The following is a 17,928-nucleotide window of genomic DNA, read 5'->3' on the forward strand; positions in this document are numbered from 1 at the left end:
GGAGGCAGATTTCAGAGAAGCCGTCTGATGTTATTGCTTTATTTCTGTTGCTTTCACAGTGGCATTAACTTGTCTTGTGTAATATTACTTACAAATAAATGTCATTTTAGAGAAAAAGAAAAACGACACTGTACATTTGAGTATTTTACCTTCCTTTAAAGAAAAATTATGGTTTATTACAATTTGGGCTTTTATTTATGCAGCTTTGTCTATCGTTTCTAGCATTTATGATATTACCTAACAAGGTAATATGTGAGATCAGGGAACATGGTGACATTGCAACGACAACGTCCCTGTGCAGGGAACACGAGTGATCAGATGATCAGACAGATCGTAAATAAACCGTTATGAACAGTTTATCCATATTATCTGAAACACTTTATTTGGGGGTAAAACTTTCTGACTGCAGAAAGTGAGTTGGCCTGCATACTTTCTCTGACATCAACAACCAAAGCATTCAGTATATGTTGTGGCCTTTGTTTAAATAAGTTTAGCTGACAAACCCCCCATGAAAACTGACTGCTTGTGTTTCTTGAACCATCAGACTTCTTTTTAGCAATGGTGCTGTGTTCCCAGACCTCAGTAACCTAATTAATCTGAATAACTTGGTGAGTACAATGTTGTTATGGATAGGAATAATGACCAAAACTTAGTCGTATGAAACCATAATTTTCCTTTAAGACTTGCCGAATCTTCTTTTGTTTGGTCACATAAATATGCATTAGTTGTCCAGACATCACTGCTAAACTGCAACATTTACAAGGAAGCAGAGATGAAACGTTGGACCTCTTTACTGTTGAGGTCTTAGTTTATTGCTGATAACTGATGGATTAGAAGACAAAATAACTCCCAGTCAGCTCTAAAACTGTCCATCTAAGAGTCCAACTCGTGCCCAGATGTGGAATCATCCACAGTCTTACTGTCCATCTCATAATATCTGTAGCTTCTGTCTTTTTCATTCAGTAAAACAGACAGAAGTCCAGGGAGTGTTTTTGATCTTACACAAGTCCGCCATCAGAGTTGAGCTGAACCATTTTTTCTAAGTCCTTCTTGACTTCTGGGAAGCCCCGCAGTGCCTCCTGAAAGTCGTCCCAGGACAGAGAGAAGCACTGGCAGTCAGTCAGCGCCTTCACTGTGGCCAGATGTTTGCCTTTAGTCAGCACACATGTCTCTGTTGAACACACGGAGGGAGCCACAAGAGCGTGGTTAATGAGCGAGTAAACCCTAATGACGGGGATGAGATCTGACAATTAATCCTAAATTAAATAACCAGACTTCGGGAAGCCTGCTTAGCTCTAAATGCTGCTGAGGTTTGCTGCCAAAAAGATTAGGACCCGATCCCACTTAAAGCTGGAGAATTAAATAAATCCCCCAATTGGAAAAGATAGATTTATTCACTTTGGTTTGGCAGTTTAAAAAAAAAAAAGCTTCTTGCTCACCTATGCAAACAAACAGAGGCTTGCATGTATATCCAGTATGTGTGCGTGAAGTGATAAAACAATAAACAATGAATACTGAGCAAGCAACAACCTCTAGGGCTGAAAATGAATCCGTGGAAATGCCAAAAACTGTAGTTCCTTGAATGGCCATTTGAGGTTGGCGCCAAAAGCGAGTCAATCCCCATAAACCTCCATGTTAAAATGTCCAACTTTACAGCAGAAATGAACATATCTACAGCCTGGTACAAAAAACAGTTTTGATCACTATAGCTAATTTCCCCATTCATGACAACTGTGCGGGGGGTAATTTCTTATATAACTCACCCGTTTCAATTCTATTAAGGCTAAAAGTAAAAAAAAAAAGTAATTAAGGGCATAGCTGCTTTGAGTGACGGGTGGGTGCCGTCAAAGGCAAATTGCTACCACTGCAACAACGTTGGTTAGATAACTAAACCATGGCACAACCCTAGATTTCCGGAGTATAGGCGTGGCTGAAGCCGTCACTATTTCATTTTTTTTTCAGTTCAAGTTAATTGTAACATTTTGGTTGCCTAAAAAAGACCCTCTAAAGAGTCAGATGTTCAGTTTTTTCCGGTAAGTACATTTTGTTTTTATGGTTTTAAGCCTGTTTTTTGCTGGTGAAAATTAGCATTAACATTATCACAGTTAACCATAGACTGTAAATGCACTAACCAAGCTAGCACCTAGCGTAAGGGTCAGCTCCACCCTGGCTCCAAAATTCCAAGATGGTGACGGTCAAAATGCCAAACTCGAGGCTTCAACACAGGAGTCCACAAACCAATAGCTGATGTCACATTGGCTATGTCCATAGTTTTTACAGTCTATGATGCTGAGCAATCAAAAATTAAACTTTCAAAATCACACTAAATTTGCCTAAAATCTAAACCTAATGCCACCAGAAGGGAACTGCTACTGCCATTTCACAGTAGTAATTGTAATAAAAGAATCTAAATACCAATAGTTGTATCTAGCCGTGTAGATAGATTTGGTTTTATTTGTCCAAGTTTGGATATATAGATAGATTTGAAATATGACATGAAATATCTCTTCTCAGAAACATTATCCCTGTTACTGTGGATAATCCACAGAACATGCTGTCAACCATTTTCAAAGTTTTAGTTCACAGTGAGGTCTGTGGATTATCCAGAATACAACTGTTTTATAAGACAAATAACTGATCGAATTTTAAATGGATTTTGCCATGATGTCCTTAAGCTGCAGACAATGCAATCCAATCCAATAGCGCTGCAATATACCTTTGTTTCTCTGACATAGTTTCAACATGGATTACTACTCTTAATTGCAGTTATGTTGCAGGGCTTTTGAACAGCTTACTTACAGCATGTTCTGTGGATTATCAGGGACACTGTTTCTGGAGACACATTGCTGCTGATATTTCTTTATGTAATTTTTCAATGCTATGAGTACCACAAATTAAATTTCATCCACCTCTATTATCTTAGGGTTGTGACAGAAAACTTCAAACCTTAAAACATCCTAAAACCTGGACAAATAAGGTAAAAACTATCTGCATAGTTAGAGACTATCAGGGGTAAGTGAGAAAATTTGCTTTTTGCAATTTGTGTGACCCTGTAAGATTATTTTGCCATAGGTTAATACAAAGGTTAATATTCTACAGTATGAGTATTAATTTAAAACCCTGATGCACACAACGGTGAAAATAAGAAACCTCACACTGATGACAACTGAGCAAAAGACATTCTCTAAGGAAGACCATGAGATATGGTTGAAAAGCTGGTAGTGGACCTTTTCTTTTCTTTCTTTATCAAAGTCAAATTCTCAGTTACATTTCATGGTGATCTAATCTCATGTGGCATGCTGGCACTCTTTATTGTTTCTGTTCAACGTTCATTATGTAATACTGGTGCAGTTTTGTTATGTACTTATTGTACTTTTGCTTTAGGTAATCCAGATGTTTCTAAGGGTTTTCTAAGGTTAGGTAATACCAATGTTAAGTTGAATGTTTAAGACTGTGGCCTTGATATGAAATTTATTAACTTCTCCCTGAATTTTCCTAACTTCTTTGGGTTAAAAATGCATTTGGTCTTGGTTTGTATTTTTCTAGAAGCAAGAGAATATAGTTTCCAGTTGAATGGACTGAGAACTGTGTGAAACATATAAAACACATTCTGGTACGTTAAATCCTCTAATGTGACCCATTTATGAAATTCTCTGATGTTCCTCCACTTCCTTTTCCTCTTTCACTTCAAATTCCCTGTCTCTCTCTGTCTTTTAATCACTTATCAAATTACTGAATATTTTACACTATGTTCCAAATATTCTATTATCAGAATAAATCCAACCCACCTCCAAAAAAGTCTCCATCACACAGCTCTCTCTCGTAGGAATCAGTCTCCACAAGGACCTGGCCGTGATCGATGAAGAACATGCGGTCGCCTGGTACGTTCTGTCGGACGATGACGTCTCCCTCCTGGTAAACCTCATAATCCAGTTTCAGGAGGATCACATTGATGAAGTTTTCATCTCTATTCTGAAACATTGGCACTTTTCTCAGCAGCCGGCTGCACATCACCTCCAGGATTTGCTGAAAAACAAATAAAAATATCATGTTACATGGAAAATGCAGGACAATTATAAAACACTGTGTGGAAAAATCTATGAGATGACCAAAGACCCAAAGGAAGTGACTGAAGGACAACAAAGCCTAGCAAGATATTACATAAAAAACATAAATAACCAATAATGAGTTTATCTTAAATTACAATATATAGGGACACAAACTTAAATTTTGTTAACAACTTTCTGACAGTTTGAAGACCGATCAATTAATCTAGAATATAATCAAAAGATGAATTGATTAAGAAAATTATGAGGAGTTGCAGCCCTTACTGTCACTTAATATTGGTGTCAATATGAGGTGCATCCTATGGGCCATCTTTCAAACAAATCAAATAAAAGCAGCAGTTAAGCAATGAGCATGAAGTTCTAAGCAGAGAGGAGCCACAGCTGTACCTCTTTGAGTGATGAGGACACCGTGGCCATGACGTCTTTCTCATCAAACCATTTCCCTCCGTAGCGGGCCTGATAGTAGTTGCTGATACGAAGCTGCAGCTCTGGTGGGAGCTTCATGAAAGCCATGTAGTGCTCCAAACGGCTCATCTGTGGAGAGTCACAATGTTTTCAGGCAGGAGCCGGCTTCCATGACACATAGTTTGACAGCACAAAGAGCTTTTTGAGCTGCATACTACATTGCTCAATTTTATTTAAAATGTAGTAACTTTACTACTGTGCTGTATTTGTTGATGAGGGATAGTACGTGTCACCCATGAGGACCTTGCTCTTGTACTCCTTTGCTGCTGGGTCGATGTTAGCTATCATGGTCGTAGCGTTGGCTACGAGGACGGTGTACATCAGACAGCCGGACACCATGCTGACCATGACGATCCACATTTCAACATAATCTGAGGAACACGACACCGAAACAGGAGCTTGTTTAGTGTGAAATGGTGGGTATTTATAGCTGAGAGAGAATATACGCCTGGGCTTTGCTAGTGCTGGATATAGACAATCAATATTCTCACTTGTGGGTGCGTCCATGGAGCCATAAGAGAGAGCAATCATCTGGGAGAGAGCACGGAAAACTCCCCAAGAGTACTTCACGATCACTGTGGCGTTCTGGAGGAAAAATGTTTAATCTTTAGTGATATTTTTTGTAGTTCTGAATCTTCACAATACATACATACATACATTTTACATTTTATATTTTAATACTTAAATTTTTATTTGGTTTTAAAATCTGCAAAAACAATACCATGCGACAGTAGCACAAATACAACAAAACATAGAACAAAAAGTTATCATGGGGTACTCTGACATATACGTTCTAATTTCCTGTTATTCCATGAAAACGGTAAGCTGATTGTCATCTTATTCTGTGTAAATAACCCACTTTTCTTAATTTTTGTAAAAACATTTCCTTTAATTCTCAAAAGATAGCTCAATTTTCCATTTAATAAATTTCCTGAACAATATCAAGCAATTATTCTTTTCCTGGAGCATAAACTTTAAACCAATTTCTCTTTATAGCTGCATATTTGCATATTTTTCTGCACACATTACTGTTTTTTACCCTGGAACAATTGTAGCGCCTGTGGAGGAAGCTGGAAGCAGAAAATGTGTTGTATTTTTGCTTGAAAATGTTTTAAATAAAAAAAAAACAATTAGCTGATTTTCAAAACAGTTGACTTTAATTAATTTTCTACACATAAGGGTTTTAAAGGAAAGTGGACACACTAATTAAGTCATTCAAAACACCTCATCTATAACCATCATCATTCATTCTGTCTGTCTAAAGAAAGTTTTATGAAATTAGTTTTACCATCAGATTTTCTTTGCGGACCCAGCAGTCAGTGGGAAACTCCTCCAGCATGGGCACAAAGTACTGGATGCAGCCGTTCCAGTGACACAGCAGGAAAATCATCATGAATAGAGATAAGATACGGAAGAAAAGGCGGACCACCTCCAAGTTTGCATTTGACACCTGTCAGAAGGAGATGACATAAAACAACGGTGACAATATGATGATTGGCTGAGATGTGTGCCATATTACATGCTGGCACAATGATCAACAGCAAAAAAAAAAAAAACACAAAAGAGTCCCAGGTTACAAACTCATCTAACAGCCAATTGAATAAAAGTAACCAAACAGATTCATTTATTTTTTTGTAAAATTAATAAATGAGTTATTAATTTTCAAGGCGAGAGGGCCCCGTAACAACAACACAGTACCAAAACACACACCAGAAACTATTTTTTTCAGGCACTAGTTCCAGGCTGAGTCACACACAAATTACAGATGAAACACATTATGCAATATCCAGATCAGGGCCAAAATATATTGCCTTTCATTATAAGATTACAATGAACATTAACACAATACATTTAAGGTGTCCTATCCCTTTTGTGTTTTCCCGACCTCTGTTGTTTGTGTATGAGGGATTAGAAACAAGAAAATGCTAAAAAACAAAAACAATACAAACAAACAGTTGATTTAGGAGCAGTGTGTCAGCTCTTGTTTAACAAATGACATTGTAAGTGATTAAAGTCAGATTTGTCATTGGAGCCAGGTCTGGTAAAGTATCTGCAGGTAGGAGAGAGGTTGATTGGATTTCCAAGGTGAGCTTTGAAGACTGTCCAGCCGTTTGAAACTTACTTTCTCCACCTCATTGAAAAACCTGACCAGTCTGGACACTCGAGCCAGCCTGATCAAGCTGAGGATCCGCACAAACATCAATATCCTCATCATCTTGTTGGTCTTGGAGGGGTTGTCGTCATTGTGGTACTGTAAGTCCTGGGATGATAAAATACAGATGCTGAATTCATGCTTAAAAATATTTGATTTTTTATGGTATAATCTATTTTCATCAATTGGACTTTAGTATGATAATATTTACTTTTTTTAAACATCTTATTTGTTTCCTCTATTTCATTTTTCTTTGTTAATTATTGTCTGTAAATCACATCTCATACTGCTACATAAGTTGTTTATTACAAACCATCAACAAATCATGTTAAATTAAGAGCATAACTAAAAAATTACTGCAGCACACTCTTGGCTGTTTGCTGCTTCAAAGTTTGTTCATTAATTACCGCAAACAGCAGTATATAGCCGATTGGGAAAGCAGCTATAACGTCCGGTATGAACCATGTCCTCAGGTAACTCACTCGGATCCGCTTGATATCCAGAATAGCTTCCTGTGAGAAAGAACAGAGCAGCAGATTGAGCAGATGGATGAAGATGCTCAGCAGCACATGCAACAATCAGATGTATAATTTAATACTTGAACTGAACCAATATTTTGGGAGTTTGTCCAGAAATTAGAGGGAGACAGACAGGTCAGCTGAGTTTAGCGATGTGCTCGGAGGAAATCAACATTAATGTGACAGCGTTGTTGAATTGTTGCCGAGGCACATACATGAATATTTTAAACTGGCTTGATAGAGGCGGAAACCGACTGAGAATAAATCTGGCAAAACCAGATGCTTGCGTGGTCCAGAGTAAACACCACAGGAAGAAAAAACACCACAGATGGGCCATTTGTGATTGGCATGATGGAAATCATAAAGCATGAGCAGATGAAAACAAACAGGATATAGTCAACATAATACTTAAATGGAAATGTTATACTTCTCATTTATCCAATACATCATGATCCCTGTTATAAAATCAAACAGCAGGTGCCAATTTCGCCCATTTCCAGGAGCTAAAGGAAAGGAGGGGGTATTTGTTAATCTAGCCTTTCGTGTATCAAGTAGATTACAGATGGGGCAGAGATGGATTGTATGTGCTTGTCTGTGCAGGGATTATAGTCTTCCAGATTGTGTCTGAAAATAGAGTACAGCCACTCTCACCTCGCCGTCCTCTGCTATGATGCCCATTCGGAAATTCAGAGCTACATCAATCAGGAACAGCGTGTCTGAAAACACGTTAAAACCTTCCCATGCCAGCCCGCTGTTTCCATCCAGAAAGGCTATCTCCATGGGAATCCCAATCAGGTTCAGAAATGTGATGGCCATCATGCACATAATGTAGTAACTCCTGCAGGAAAGAGATCACAAGCCATATGTGTGAGTTTTGACTAACCCTTAGATCTTATTTTCCATGTAGGTTTGGAGAGGAAAGTCTCAGTTCATTTGCCATGAGGGACTCATTAGACAGTCGTGCTGCAGTCGGTAAGGCAAGCTGATTTATGCACACTAAATACTTTGATACTGTAACTGCACATCTCCTCAGCCAGGGTTCAATTGCCAGGCTCAAATAACTCTGCTCTGTGATCCCGATTGTTTCATTCCTTCTCTGTTTTCACTCCATCTGATCACATTACAGACTAATAATAACAATATTGCAGGGATAATGCGACTCCAGCTGTCTGGGAAAATATGTTTTCACAGACACACCACTCTAATCCTCCACTCTCATCTTATATAATATCATGTTATAATATTTTCAATTCTCCTATATTGATGATTAACCTTAGGATTTTTTTCTTACTTTTAGGTTAGTCATTTTGCTTCTTTGCTCTTCACAATTTAATTGTAATTAGTATATATGTCTGTTTTTGTTTTCAGAGGGTTTTCTGACTGCGCCTTCAGAGGTGCACTAATAAACATGATTGTTGTATCAATGCAAAATAATGATTACTATATTATTGCACTGTTGCACTGTTGACAAATTTTCGATGCTGGTTAGTAATGCAAAATGGCAGCAAAATGGAGGAAACTGTTAAGATAAGACTGAATCTGGGAGGGAAATTAAGTAAATATTTAACTACAGAACAACTTTTAGAGAAACTAAAAGTGGAAGTTGTGGCTCATTACAGGACTGGCCTGAATCTATCAAATATATTAAATACCTCATGAGGCTGAACGGATGAATGACAAAGACTCCGCTCTGCAGCTGCCGGATGCACTCCTTCTCCACGGCCACCTCGCTGCCGTACATGTACAGGGACTGTCTGTTCAGCTGTGGGAGCAGCAGGGCTCTCCATCCACAGGTGGCTGTGGTGCATCCCACGGCGGGACTTTTTAGTTTCTCCATGGCCGACCTCAGTCCGCTCTGATCATCCGAACGCTCAGGCCATCCTCTCCTCTCTGCTCTGCTTCCTTTTCTTCTCTGGACGAGTGGGGTCTGACTTTGCTCTCCTCTACCAGTCCTGACCTCCCCTTTTGGTCACAAGGTAATTTTCCATCAAGGCTCCCAACCTCTGGGCTTATTGAAGCTGTGCGAAGCGAGGCGAGTGGGTACCCGTCTCTCTGCTCCCTCCCTCTCTCTCCCTCTCTCTCTCTCTCTCTCCATCTGCCTCTCTCTATTTCTGCCCCCACCCCACCCCTCTACTTCTTTTCTTTTTCTCCCAGCTCATCAACTATTCAGTATCTGTGTCTCATCCCCACATGAATCAAGCCGTGTCAGGAGGGTAAGGTCCAGCTCACATTAATACTGAAGACAATGGATGTGTGTGTGTGTGTGTGTGTGTGTGTGTGTGTGTGTGTAGGGAGGGAGGGCATCATTATTATTGTCATCTGAATTAGACATGTGGCAGCATGTGCAGGCACAAGTTCAGTCTGGGCCATCTCTACCAGGGATGTAATTAAACACTGTACTGTGTTACCTGATGCTGTACATATACTCACAGCTCTGAGCCAGCTCCTGCGATGTTTGTTTGTATTACATTTCACATCAGCACCAAAACAAAACAGAAGCTGAGATATTTTCATTTTGAGGATTACGAAGTAGCAGATTGGGGATTTTACTCAGCTGGATCTTTTTCATTTTTCTCGGTTGGATGTACGATTCAATGCAAGCAAAGTCTGAGAAATGAAAAATAGAAATGATATTAGAGGAGCAGCGCAGTGGGATTAACTGAGAGGTCATGTCAGTAGGTAAGGTGAATTACTGGCAGCTTAGTGCATGAGATGTGTCTAATAATGTGAAGGGCATTTTATGAGATTAATGTTTTTTTTTAGAATATTTTTGGACAATTTAGTTCATGTTAGATTGCTTGCAATAGGAAGGTACAGAGAAAAACTTGTGTCTTATCCCTGTAATAGACTGCCAACCTATGCAGGTGCACTCAGCCTTCAGCCCCTTGTGACCCTGAACAGGATAAGTGCTTTAGTGAAATTATTGAATGTCCTATTAAGCTATTGTAGCTTTTGTTTCAGTAGCTTGTAACTGTTAAGCATGAAATCTAAGCTACATTTTTCAAATCATATAATAATCTTGCTCTAGCAACCAGATCTGCCATGGCCTGTCAGTATTTGCTGTAGGAGGGCTGAGTGAAAGTAGTTTGTGTGTTCTGACATTGGGTCAGACCATCAACTCTGATTAGGTTTAGGCAACTAAAACTACTTGGAAACAACATTTACTGTTGGTAAGAGACAATATACGAACAATTTGTATGCCTATCCGACTTGAGAGTCACATTTGCTATCCAGCAAAATAACAGAAGAAACTGTTGTGGATGTGTTCTTTACTTTAGGTGTTTCAAAAAACACTGGTTATTAATGTTACACTGTAATCTAGGAAAACATTGGTTAGTTTTTTTCAGGCCTGCTGCCTTGATTTATTCACTGTGTTAAGTTCTCTGTTCCAACAGAGTTTATTGTGATATACATGGGAGATTGTTTGTTTGCTGCCGAATAAAGAAAGACGAACAAACAGTGCTTACATTTCTGTATTTCTAGAAGCAGCTAGAAGCTTTGTGCAGACAGGAAGAAGAGGTGACAGACGGTCAGGACTTCAAAGCTCTACTCCTCTCTTCCTTCAGGGTGCAGACTTCTAGAAAATAAAAATAGAGACAGACTTTAGATAAAACTGAGTCATTTGATGGGCATTTCAATGCCTCCTGTATGTTTTTCATTAGTAGGTGTTAAGTGCCACATTATAAGGACTGTTCTACTGTGAAAAACGAAGCAAAGTCTGTAGCAGAGGGTGTTTCAAATAAGGTGCATATCTATCATACAAACCAGAGCAAACAAATAATATGCTTACTTGCTCATTTATCTAGCACACAGCTGGCCCTCAAACTAGAATAAGTGACTCAGTGCCTCTGCTTACGCACTGCTTTGCTGTGGTGACGCACAGGACACCCAGTAGACATGTGAAAACACACATACCTTTCTGTTGTAGGACAGAAAATGAACTTTTTTCATATTACAAAACTCCCAGGCCACTGTTGTATATTCTACCCACCAGTAGCTATCTTTTACAGCACAGGATATGATATCTGCCAAAAATAGCTGAGAGTATAGAAAACCATCAATGATTACAAAAAACACTGCTTTACTTTTTAATGATTGAAACGAAGAATAAAAACGTCATTCTGAGATTTTACAGAAACACACTACAGTGTAGAGCTGTAAAAAAGTTGATTAATTGATTAGTTGACAAAACACAATAAGCAACAACTTTTAGGACTCAATTAACTTTTTTTAGTCATTTATCAAGTAAAAATGAAAAACATTCTCTGGTTCCAGCTTCGCAAATGGGAGGATTTGCTGTGAATCATCCAGTTTTCAGTTACTGAGACACAGTGGAACTGTTAAATGAATATCGTTGGCTTTTGGATTATTGGTCAGAAAAAAATAGTCATTTTAAGATGTCTCTGGAACTTGTGATGATTTTTCCCTGATCCTAACCCTAATCTTAACCCTTATAGACTATATAATTAATTAGAAAAAATAGTGGTCATATTAGTCAATGTTGTAGATAGTATGTTTTCACTGCCCTATCACAGTGATGTTCTTATCTAGTACATTGATCTGTACACAGTAATACAATGATACAATCTGAAAACCTCTCCAAGGCATAATATAAATGAAAGCACAAAAATGTCAACCATAATAGTTTTGTACTTTTTTGCCACACTTGTGTATTATGAAAAAATGACACATCATATTTACAGTACTTCTCCACTGGCTGACTAACAGAGAAGTTAACACACTAAAATAATGGTACTGAGCAGTTAAATAACACAGTTTTACAACCTGCCTCCAGTGAAGCCTCAGGTCCATGTTTCTTCTGGAAGTATTTGGCCTCTTCCACCATGAGCTGCCGTGATAGATGAAAAATATACAATCCCCCAGTGTGTACTGGCAGATGATGACACAGTACAGGAAAACTTAGGAAAACGTGAGGATGTGAGGATTATGGTGTTGATGAGGCTGATTATGACCCCTACACATAGCCATATTTCTGATGTTGATGTTTCCAGCGAATGTGGAAATTTTCTACAAAACAGGATTGAATAAGAAAAAGAGGGTTTATTAAGGTTCCTTCATTCATCGCTGTGTACTTTTACCTCTCACACTATAGTAAGTATGTCAAGTTTAAGTTTATATGCATTGTTCAATTTCATACAAATGCAGTTCAAAGTACTTTACAGGTTGATAAAACATTAAAAAAAGAAAAGCAGCCATGCAGCAACAAAAAAGAAGGTAGATTCATAGGAACAGTAATTATTAAGATCTGCTAGTTTTGTAATTTTGTAACTTACTTACTGTACATGGTGTATACACATGATAGAAGGCCCTGAATTAGCCAATCCAGTCTTAACTTCATTCACTCCTCCACATTGGTGTATGCATCCTGTAGTCAACATGGCTAAAATTATGGCCACCACTGTTTCACCTGGAGGAAAAAATAAGTAAGCAGTAATAATGAAACACCAGATGATACCCAACAGATGAAAGTATTGAAAACTCCTGATGAGACTGCGGCTACAGTGCATCCTGTAATGTTGTGTCCCTCCTTGACGATGGTTTGATGGATCCAAAGGAGATAATAACCAAATGTATCACCGTCTCCTATGGATTAGCACTTGGTGCAATCTGTGAGTTTCAGAAACAGTTGATGACTGCACAGCAGATGGATTTCTCTTGCTCCTGGGACCTTTCTGAGGTTAGTTATATGGCAGTTTAAGAAAGGTTTATCTGAATTTTAATATTATGATACATGAATAATGGTGCAGTAGCAGCAACTTCATCAGTTTTGAGCAGCAGAATGATTGATATTCATTGTATTAATATTTCATGGGTCAGGGCAATTTTGTAGCTGTGTGTGTGTGTGTGTGTGTGTGTGTGTGTGTGTGTGTGTGTGTGTGTGTGCACTGGCTGTGCAGAGGGGGGAATTTGCAGGGGAAAAGAGGTATTAAGCATGTCTTCAAATATTACATCTTTATCTTATACAGATGAAGTGTACTGCATCAACTGCAGTGTCACGTGTCAGTGCCACAGCCTCAATGTTGACAGAGTTTTTCTTAAGTGATCTGAAAATAAATGCCTCACATTCTTAAGAGCCTGCTATCCATATTTTTATGAATCTTGCACTTGTACTTTAAATGATAAAATTATATTTTTACAATACAAGAATAACACTTTTCAGTACATTGTCAGCTTTTATGTTTTAATGACTAAATTTTATATTCTATTACTATTTAGTAAAATGTCCTTAATTTCTGGTGATTTTTCCTGGAGGAATGATTGTAAAGAACTGTGCTTAAGGCATTTTATTTGTAGAGCTTGGCACAATGTTCCAATGTAATGTAAGAAGTTTTGTTTTTATCTATGTTTGACAAATGTTTCACAACTGCAACTATACTTTGGTGCCTTGTAAGTCCATGTAGGCTGGGCACTCGTATGTGCACAACACACTAACTAACTAACTATTCAAAGACATGCATTCTTGTTTGCTGAATTTATGATGTCTCTTGCACTCTCCAAGCTGTCCTGATATACAGAATTTACTTATGCAAACCCTTAATATATGTTTTTTTCATTGCCATTTTTGTTTATTTTATGTGTATTCATTTATATATTTTTAAATTGTTTATTTTAAACTTTATTTGGTCTCATGTTGTTTGGCTGCAGTTCTTTTGTAATTCCTGGTTGTGTTTAATGTCAGGTTCTTGTTATCTTTTGTACACTGTAGTTGCTATTTTGCCAAAGTTAAATGATGAGTTAGTTATATATCACTAGTATTTAGGTATAGTTATACAGCTAATTATGTATTCTAACTTAACCTAACCACTACTTTATACAAAAAATGTCACGTATACATTTTGTTTTATACTATAAAACATATCTGAATGTAGATACACGTCTACTTTGGCATGATTTTTGTGGGCAAAATATGTGGGTTTTTTTTCTTTCTTTATTTTTTGCCTGTGTTTTGTTTAACAATAACCATGTTCACCAAGTTCAAGGAGGTGATGTAAAGCCTGACTTGAAAACACAGAAAATGGGGAATTTTATCTAATACCACATGTTGAAGTGAGTTTAGTTTCAGCTAAGTGAGTCTTGAGTTAAGATTTTTTATACTGTTTTCAATGTGAAGAACTTTCACGTTCAACAGAAAAACACATTTTGTCGAATCTAGAAAAATTAAAAAAGCTACAAAAGCTTATAGGGTACCATCACCACCACCATTCAGTAATGAGAAAAAAAATGCAGAGACAGGAAAAAGGTTAGATAATAACAAACATGTTTCACTTTCCCGAGATAAATATCACAATGTATGCATGTAACAAGCTTTTCTTACTGTACATTAATTCCTTCTCTGGTCTCTATTTGTCATGCTAATTTGTTGCCGTTTATGTACAGTAGCTAATTGCTGGAAGTTTCCTTGTAGTTCCTCAATTGTTACAAAATACTACATATCCCAGAAGTCTCTGTTGACCCCGCTAATCACGTGAGTTTGTATAAAAACCCAACACGTGAGCTTGTTCCCCGTGTGGGTTTGTTCTTGAAGGTGAAGCGTCCGCCGGCCTCCATCCAAGTAAGTTACATAACATAGCTTAGCCACTGCATTTTCTTTCTTTAAATACTACACTACGTTTTCTGATATATTCATCTTGTCTTTCGTATTAAAGGACGACCAGTGGTTGAACCGGTTTAGTGGATAACTTTAACGTCATCACTGTTAGCTAACGTTAGCTAACTTTAGCTGGCGTGAGTGTTATGTAGTGCGCCGAGGGAGTTGTGTAACTTAAAGATAATACTAAATTACAACACAATGGTGGTGGTTCTTTTCAGGCTTGCTCCACCACTTTCACATGCCAAAGACTAATATTTCAAAATTATAATACCACCTGCTTTTGTTGTGTCGTGTGTCGACCAGTACCGATGCTCCTCATCTCAGCTTCATCACACATGCAGCCCTCTTCAGTGCCACTGAATGGGCATAATGATCCTAAGTAGGGCTGCAACAAATTAGTTTCCTTGTGAAAAATTACCAATACATCTATGTAGAAACTCAAAGTGATTCCTACAGGTTGCTTGATTTGTGTAACCAACAGTATACAATTCAAAATATATTTAATTAATAATGATTTAGGGCTGAAATATCTCTAGTTTTGTAATTTTTCAACATTCTTATAACTCTAAAATTGTCAAATGGCAACTTTTCACTGATAAGCTGAAATTGGAGAATGTTCTGCACTTTTTTAAAACTTGTCTACTAGTTACAGCAATAAGTATAAGCTATCTCCAGGTTGACAAACAGGGCAATAAGAAATTTACTAAAACATACAGGTGTTTACAATTGTAGGTAATTATCTTCCAGGAAGAGGAACTGGCATGCTTGATCAGTATGTTACTTTCCTACACTGGTTACACCTGAGTTTGATTCTGTTGGCTCTGCAGAGTTTCATGATATAATCCCACCATGGATGCAGTAAGAAGTCAAATAATGTAAGTCGTCACTCTCCTTATTTCTCCCAGTTCAACCAGAAGATGTCGACCCTGTCTGCTGCCAGCGTGGAGACTGCTGCTGTGACTGACAGCACAGAGCAGAAGAAACCATTAAAACCATGCTGTGCTTGTCCTGAAACAAAGAAAGTCAGGGATGCATGGTAAGCAACTGTCTGGAGGCTGAAAACCTTTCCTTGTTGTTAGAAGTAAAATGTGTTTAATTTTTTTTTTTTTTTCTTCATTTAGCATCATTGAAAAGGGAGAGGAAAACTGCACAGAACTCATTGAGGCACACAAAGATTGCATGAGGCAGCTTGGATTCAAGATTTAACATCTCCCTTTTTTGTGTATGTGTGGTAAGTACAAATCCAAACATCACAAGCTTGCACGCACTCTCATGGGTAACTTTTTTTTTTTTATTTATTTTTTTTTTTTAAAGTGTCCCATTAGCTTGTTTGAAACTATAATTTCCTCATTCTGGGTCATTTGTATCCCTCAGCTGTAAACTGATTCATCCAGTGTCAAGTACAAACTTTACTGCAAGACTAGAACACCAGTGCACTGGCATGAATTCCAATTATGAACAAAGTAAAGCAACACTGAAATATTTCAGCTGTTTTGAACTGGTTTACATGTCTTTAGAATTACTGTCACATGTGAACTCTTAAGGGTTTCTGTGCAAAGCACAAAGGAGGTCAGAATGGTGCTTTTTTTTTTTTTTGCAGTGGAGGGTGGGAAGAAAGGTAGTTTAAAATGTGGTGGTGCTGACAACACTGGTTAGTGCTCTAAACACCGACACTTGCCATCAGTTTCTTATATTGTGATTCTAATGTTTCCCGGCAACCACTCTAAATTTTTACAAACATGAACCTAAGCTTAAGCACCCACTGAAAACACATAGATGCATGGGTTAAAAGATGCATTGGCTTGTGACTGCACATGCTACTTAAATTTTTGCTTTGACCTCTATTTAAACTTCATGATTTGGTTCTCATTGGTTACCTACAAAACTAGTACTGGAAGTGGCTCAAAGTTACACACTGTTTGCATGTACTGGTGACACTGCTGAGTTGACAACTCTCTGCCAAAGCCATTCTGACAACTTAAGTCCAACTTGAATTGAGTCAGTCTAGTGTGTAAATGGGTGCCTGCCCTTTCTGTGAACCATGCAAATGCCTTTGTATTTAACTTCACCCTAGATATCTGCAGGTATTGAGGGTTTTTTTTTTTTTTTTTTTTTTTTTTTTTTTTTTTTTTTTTAATTCTTGGATGCTACACAACAGGTTGTTTACAACACATTCAATTGTCTCTTGGCTACTGCTGATTTCATCCATTGTTGTGCACTAACTGCAGTACCAATCTAGCATCATCTAATGGGCAGAAATGGTGAATGTGTGGTGAGGAGGGGTGGGGCAGGTCTCTTGTGTGCAAACATGCCTGAAACCATGCGGCTCTGTTCCTGTTTCAGCAGTTTAACTGGCCTGGCTGTCTGCCATCCCCTCTGTTTTCATTCACTCTTGTGTAAATGAAATTCATCTTTAGTCAATTGGCTGGAGGAAATATGAATGTACTAATGCATAATAGGTTGCATGCAATGTATCTAGCTAAAGCACTTGACATGTTCACTGACTTTGCCTGAGCTGTTAATGCTCTATTGATAGTCACAATGGACAATTGGAAACATGAAATGCTCATTGTGTGTATTCTCTCTCCTGCAGTGTGCTGTGTGAATGGAAGATGACCCTGGATATTCCTTTCTTCTTTCCCCCTATTTATACCTCAGCTGGAAGGGAAACGTGATAATGATGCACTCTGGCTCGGATGGATGATTGTCCTTCTGTGTTTTGTGAATTTTTTTTTTTTTAAGTCTGCAGAATTTGAGAAATGTGACTCTAAAATGCTGTCTGAAATTGAATAAAAGTCCTATGCAATAAGCCTATTGTCAAATTGTCTTGTGCAATGCATTTATATAGTTTTAATACTCAGAATAATTGTAATATTTTAACAACTTGTAGTGAAGGTCCTTTCCGCCTGTGAACAGTTGCTTGCCACAGTTGCTGTCCCTGGTATGCACTTAGGCTTAAAAATAACTCCTGCCCCTGCTAAAGTCAATACTTCACAATCTGCATTCTTCCTCCTATAGCATGCCTGGCAGTGCACATCTATTAACACATCCAGGAAACTCCAGCAAAACATCTTTAAAATGCCAAGATATTAACTGATCTGTTCATGCTCATAT

The 17,928-nt window shown here is 38.0% G+C and overlaps 2 protein-coding genes across 10 annotated transcripts; one reads left to right on the top strand and one right to left on the bottom strand.

Moving 5' to 3' along the window:
* Positions 1 to 9: 9 nt before the first annotated feature.
* On the bottom strand, positions 10 to 15,712 carry hcn5 (hyperpolarization activated cyclic nucleotide-gated potassium channel 5). 9 transcript variants are annotated; one of them, XM_044366282.1, is made up of 14 exons: positions 15,089 to 15,712; positions 12,501 to 12,630; positions 11,988 to 12,230; positions 10,670 to 10,779; positions 8,855 to 9,809; positions 7,854 to 8,040; positions 7,092 to 7,196; positions 6,655 to 6,792; positions 5,821 to 5,982; positions 5,024 to 5,117; positions 4,776 to 4,903; positions 4,455 to 4,601; positions 3,789 to 4,026; positions 10 to 1,171 (listed from the first exon to the last, which is right to left on the bottom strand). In XM_044366282.1, exons 5-14 carry the CDS (start codon positions 9,037 to 9,039, stop codon positions 999 to 1,001), a joined length of 1,557 nt encoding a protein of 518 aa, XP_044222217.1. In that variant the 5' UTR covers positions 9,040 to 9,809; positions 10,670 to 10,779; positions 11,988 to 12,230; positions 12,501 to 12,630; positions 15,089 to 15,712; the 3' UTR covers positions 10 to 998. The 9 variants fall into 9 exon arrangements, with proteins under 9 accessions (XP_044222217.1, XP_044222218.1, XP_044222211.1 ...); XM_044366283.1 differs by having other exon boundaries at positions 11,988 to 12,051; positions 15,086 to 15,712; XM_044366276.1 differs by having other exon boundaries at positions 15,086 to 15,712.
* LOC122992473 (cytochrome c oxidase copper chaperone) lies at positions 14,672 to 17,623 on the top strand. The gene is made up of 4 exons (XM_044366288.1): positions 14,672 to 14,775; positions 15,720 to 15,850; positions 15,936 to 16,045; positions 17,408 to 17,623. Exons 2-3 carry the CDS (start codon positions 15,732 to 15,734, stop codon positions 16,018 to 16,020), a joined length of 204 nt encoding a protein of 67 aa, XP_044222223.1. The 5' UTR covers positions 14,672 to 14,775; positions 15,720 to 15,731; the 3' UTR covers positions 16,021 to 16,045; positions 17,408 to 17,623.
* Positions 17,624 to 17,928: the final 305 nt, after the last annotated feature.

The sequence above is a fragment of the Thunnus albacares genome, chromosome 11 (assembly GCF_914725855.1).
Source record: "Thunnus albacares chromosome 11, fThuAlb1.1, whole genome shotgun sequence".
NCBI lineage: Eukaryota > Metazoa > Chordata > Actinopteri > Scombriformes > Scombridae > Thunnus > Thunnus albacares.

What these genes read in the sequence shown, in the direction of transcription:
- hcn5 (XM_044366282.1), bottom strand. Translation starts at nt 9,039, where the DNA reads ATGGAGAAACTAAAAAGTCCCGCCGTGGGATGCACCACAGCCACCTGT. An exon ending in TTTTCAATGAGGTGGAGAAA is followed by an intron (nt 5,983 to 6,654) that starts GTAAGTTTCAAA and finishes TCCTTCTGACAG; the next exon opens with GTGTCAAATGCAAACTTGGA. An exon ending in CAAAGGAGTACAAGAGCAAG is followed by an intron (nt 4,602 to 4,775) that starts GTCCTCATGGGT and finishes GACTCTCCACAG; the next exon opens with ATGAGCCGTTTGGAGCACTA.
- LOC122992473 (XM_044366288.1), top strand. Translation starts at nt 15,732, where the DNA reads ATGTCGACCCTGTCTGCTGCCAGCGTGGAGACTGCTGCTGTGACTGAC. An exon ending in AAGAAAGTCAGGGATGCATG is followed by an intron (nt 15,851 to 15,935) that starts GTAAGCAACTGT and finishes TTCTTCATTTAG; the next exon opens with CATCATTGAAAAGGGAGAGG.